Here is a 4,931-nt window from a genome sequence, read left to right on the forward strand (position 1 = left end):
TATTTCTATTATTGAAAATAGATATACTATTACAAAGCATACATTGTATATAAAAGTTTTGGGCCACCAATTTAAAAGCATATATTTGAAAATGGCAATTGAATATTGAGTGCCATAGTTACAAATTTGGTCTTGAAGTTGAGGAGCATGGTCTTTTCTCACTTTGAATTGAAGCGTCAATGTTCACCATGTATGGGTGAAATATTGGTGTTTAAAACTGAGACCTCATAGATGGAAGAATGAAGAGATGGTGTGAGGCAATGTTGAAAATGCCAAAAGTAAGGACACATGTTTAAGGATGAGTTGATGGCTAGATTAGTGACCATTTTTCCCACAGAGAATGAGGAGAGTGTGAGTATGCTCTAGTTGGTACAAGAATGTTTTGAAATGCAATTTAAAATGAGTCTAATTATAGGAGGAACAAGAGGTATAATCTCTCCTTTCTAGAGGTTTGCACACATTTAATACAATAGGATGTAAGAATCGTCTTTTCTGGCATGTAGATAATATTAACAGTTGGAAAATATTACTTGATAGTCAATTTATATTGCAAAATTCATTTTCTCAATTGGATATGCTTGATTTTCTCTGCCAAAATGGAAGTTTCTTTTTAGGCCTATAACATTTCCTAGTTCTGCACCTCAAAAGGCCAAAGTTTTCAAGGAGCTATCTTTTTTCCTTTTAAAACTTGACAAGTTGGCCACTTGTTTTCATTTAATTGTAATTCAAATGAAAAGCTAATAAGTAATAGTTTTTCTTAAGAAACAACTTTGAAATAACATTTAAGTCTCAAGCAGCACACATTAACCAAAATATTATACAAAAGACAATGTTAAGACCTACATGTAATATTCATTGGATATTGTTTTTTGCTTTGTAGGATGTAATTGGACTAGAGAAATGACATATGGATTGAATGCAATTCCCTCAAATGTTCCAATGTTTTTAAGTAGTGTAGGAGGACAGAATCATGAGTTGCACCCTTGAATAATAAAGTAGTATCATCCATGTTGAACATCATTTGAAGTTGGATGAGGATCCAACCTTGGGTTAGAGTTAAAATAACAAGCAATGTCATGGATGTCAATGCAAGCTGGTAAAGCAGTAATTGACGTTATGAAAGGCAATGATATGGATTGTAGGTCACCAAAAGAATAAAGATTAGAGGTTATAGATTATCATCAGAAGAATAAAGATTATAGGTTTAGAAGCTGGTAAGGCTTGAATGCCTAAACCTTTACCAAAAAGAGAAGATTGTAGGTTCAGAAGCAAGCAATGGTGTGGATGGCATTGCGAGCAATGGTATGGATAACGTTGCAAGATAAATGGAAATGGACGGCAATGGGGTATGGATGGCATTGAAAGGCAAAGGAAGAAAAGAAGACGACCTTAGGGTGTGACGTTAAAGGGAGGGGGCAAGACCGGGGTGAGACAATGGTATGAATGGCTTTGCGAGGTGAATGGAAAAAGCCTGAAGGGAAGGAGATGACGTTAGGGGTAGGAGAAAGGCGGCGTGATGCAACGGTATGGATGGCATTGCATGGGAAGTGGTGCGAGGCCTTGATCATCAACGGCGGCAGAGGATGCCTCCGGTGGTGGAGGTGCTTGAGCATTTGGCATTGAAGCCAAGGGCAGGCTTAGTGGAAGAGGAGAGGGATGAGACGAAGGACGGCGTGTCGTTGTTGTTGTTGTTGAAGCGGCTGGCGAGGCAATCGGTGGAGAAGAGGGAGGAGGTGCGGAATCTGGTGTCGCCGCCCATGACGGGCATGGGCACGCCCACCTTGACGGGGTTCTGGAAGCCAGGCTGGTAGGTCTGTCCGAGCACGCCGTCGACGGAGGGGGAGAGGCGGTCGAAGCTGAACTGGATGTTGAGGTGCGCGAAGCAGTCGTCGGCAGGGAGTCCGTAGCCGTGCACCCGGTCCTCCTCCGCCGAGATAGGGACCGCCTCCACCGTCACCCCCATCACCCCCTCGATGCTCACCTGCACGGCGTTCCGGTCCCCCACCCTCTCCACCCTCACCTCGTCCATCGCCGAGCTCCACGTGGCACCCGCCCCCTCCGCCACCCTCACCTCCTCCCCGTCGTACATCACCTCCAGCACGTCCACGTCGTCCCGCCACGTTGCCGTCCTCCTTGCCGCGATGCTGAGCCTGTGGCCCTCGAAGAGGATCCCCAGGGCCTGCACCCACGTGAAGTCGCGCGTGCGGCCCGCGGGCCGCAGGCCGATGAAGTGGGCGTTGATGTGGAGGGATGGGTCCGTGACGAGGCAGAAGTCCTCGCTCGCCTTGCCGTGGAAGTAGAACATGACGCCGTCGCCGCCGACGAAGCGCGGGTCGTAGCACACAGAGGAGTAGCCATAGCAATTTGGCTTGCGATCTGTAACAACCGACCACAGGCCATTGTCAGATCAACACCATCGTCAGATCGTTGGGACCTGTTAAATTAACGCCTTCTAATCAGCTCAGCATGTGAATATGTTTCCAGTCAAGACCCGGGTTCAGTGCACTGCATCTCAAAAAAGAATAATCATACAAAAGACCAATATCACTCTCTCGAATATCCTTCCAATAATTTGGGCAATCGCAAACTGAATTTCTTGCTTTGTTCGGTAGGTTGAAGTAAACAAGTCGGGTTAATTATCCAAACCCAACTAGAACAGATATTGAGTTGATATTCTCATTTTTCCTTCTTGGCTAGAAGGAGAAACAATAAGAAGTAAAGGTTATCTTACTCTAAATATGTAATCTGTTTTTTCTTTCACTTCGGACCGTTGGTGCCTAGACATGTGCATGTGCATTGTGATACTACGTGTTTATCCAAACATGTACAAATCTAACATACCACTAAGCAATGGAAAAGTTATTGCCATTGGCTTCCTCTACGGAAGTTGCTAGCGTCATTAAAGGGTGTTACACCTCTCGAGAATGTTGTATTACATGACAAAGCATCCAGAGGTTTATACATGTCACTCTCGAGTTTAATGCAATGCCATCACAGTCTCGGGGAATGTCACAAAACAGGAGCTGCCAAAAGGCAGTCGATGTGTCTCATGACAAGCAGCCAAATGGTCAAGTGGATGTATAACCACGGCTGATAGAAATAATTTGGAGTTAAGCCTAGCTGGAGGTGGCCTGAACTAGGAGTAATTAGTAGTATGCAAGCTAAGTAATCCAATTTAATATGGCACTAGGAAGAGGCAGCTAGCTAGCTAGCTTACGCTTGCAGGTAGCCTGGCACTTGCTGGAGCAGTCGATGAAGCAGGCGGTGCGCTGGAACTTGGACTCCTTGCGCTTGGGGCACTGGCGGGGGCACATGAGGTCCTTGTAGAAGCAGCGGTTGTGGGCGAGGCAGCGGGCCTTGTCGCGGATGTAGGGGTTCGGGGAGTTCCGGATGATCACGTACTGCGTCGTCTCAGGGTCCGCCCCCTGCGGGTACCTCACTGGCTTGTGCACATACGGCTTCGGCTTGTAAGAATCCCGACTACGCTTGTGGGCGGCCACCCCCACTAAGCCGCCTGTCCACGCCACACAAAACAAGGCTGCCACCAGTAGCTGCAATAGGGGTCTCCATCTCAAGACTAGTACTGCTGCGGCTGCAGCGCCAGCCATGATTCCTGACTGCCTATATGTATGTTGGAGGCTGTCTTCTCCTCCTCCTCCTCCTTTAATTGCGAAGAAGGTTGTCCATCAGCTCAGAAGTGTTCTTCCTCATTTATACTGATCCCCCTATCTCACCTGATGTTAGTCGCTTCCACGATCCATCATTCCGACGTGCTAGCCAACTATATTCCCATCACCCATGTCTTCCCCACTCCTCTCTCTCTCTCTCTCTCTCTCTCTCTCTCTCTCTCACATATGCTACATATGCTAGATGCTATCTAACCAGTTTCTAGTCTTTAAAATGCCACGCTAATCCCGGATTTGGTAGAGATGCTCGCATGATAGTAGCTATGGGGTCAGTCAGGGCCTAAATTTGATACGATGCTCAATATTTCGTGTGTCAAAGTCTAAACCTTTTGAAGTACCTCCATTCGTGTGAATCAAGCCTAAAACTATCTACCAACGGTCTCCCAATTCCCCCCAATGGCATGGCTCCATAACAATCTCCATCCATACGGTCTATAGAGATTGAATCCTCCCAATGGCGTGGCTCCCCAACAATCTCCATCCTTCAAGATGCTGCCCCCCGAGTTTATAGGACTCGCACATGACCTAATGTGGGCCTAAAAAGCTTACCACAATGATCACTTTTCTGATGTGGCAGCCAAACTTCAGTTTGAACTATTCAGTCCTTGGTAACCATGGGAAAATCTTGTGTTTGCACTCAAGCCATAGTCAAATTGCCATGGTAAGAGTGCATGTTGGATTTTAGTTGCTTGTGAATCATGGTAGTCTATGATGAGGTTGAATTTTTTTATTATTCATGTGCACAAACTTTGTCTATTTATTTACTGCAATTAGAATTTTTGCCTCTACTATGGTTGATGTTGAAGGCCTCATGTGTGAGGCATATCAGGCAATGCACTCCCAATGTAAAAAAATGTTGCATTGCATGCATTTTGAAGGAAAATAGCCTCAAAGTATTTAGAGATCTAAGTATCTTACATCATATTAGTGAAAAACGACGAACATCATCTTTCACCAGACATGTCACTTGACATATGCAAAATCTTATAACTAAATTTGATGGGAAAAATAGCCATGTCATTCATAAAATTTAGGCGCTACTTGCATCAAGCTTGCATCTTTCCATTAAAGACAAAGATAATAAGTTTGCACTTGTGCCCATATGCTTTCTACTTTATTCTCTACCTTCTAATAATCCATATAACCCATCCATTGGATGCTTTGTCTATTGTGCTATCTGCCTTTCAATTTTGTCTAGAACTTATCAGTTACACAATTGATTTACATGTATCTTGTGCCTACACA

The 4,931-nt window shown here is 44.9% G+C and overlaps 1 protein-coding gene across 1 annotated transcript; it reads right to left on the reverse strand.

Annotated features, from left to right (window-relative positions):
• Positions 1-843: 843 nt before the first annotated feature.
• Positions 844-3,651, reverse strand: LOC148014636 (uncharacterized). The gene is made up of 2 exons (XM_087666623.1): positions 3,218-3,651; positions 844-2,376 (listed from the first exon to the last, which is right to left on the reverse strand). The coding sequence occupies exons 1-2, from the start codon at positions 3,606-3,608 to the stop codon at positions 1,568-1,570; spliced, it is 1,200 nt and encodes a 399-aa protein (XP_087522749.1). The 5' UTR covers positions 3,609-3,651; the 3' UTR covers positions 844-1,567.
• Positions 3,652-4,931: the final 1,280 nt, after the last annotated feature.

Source organism: Lygodium microphyllum, chromosome 25, assembly GCF_053477565.2.
Source record: "Lygodium microphyllum isolate KBCC chromosome 25, Lygodium_microphyllum_v1.1.10, whole genome shotgun sequence".
Lineage (NCBI taxonomy): Eukaryota > Viridiplantae > Streptophyta > Polypodiopsida > Schizaeales > Lygodiaceae > Lygodium > Lygodium microphyllum.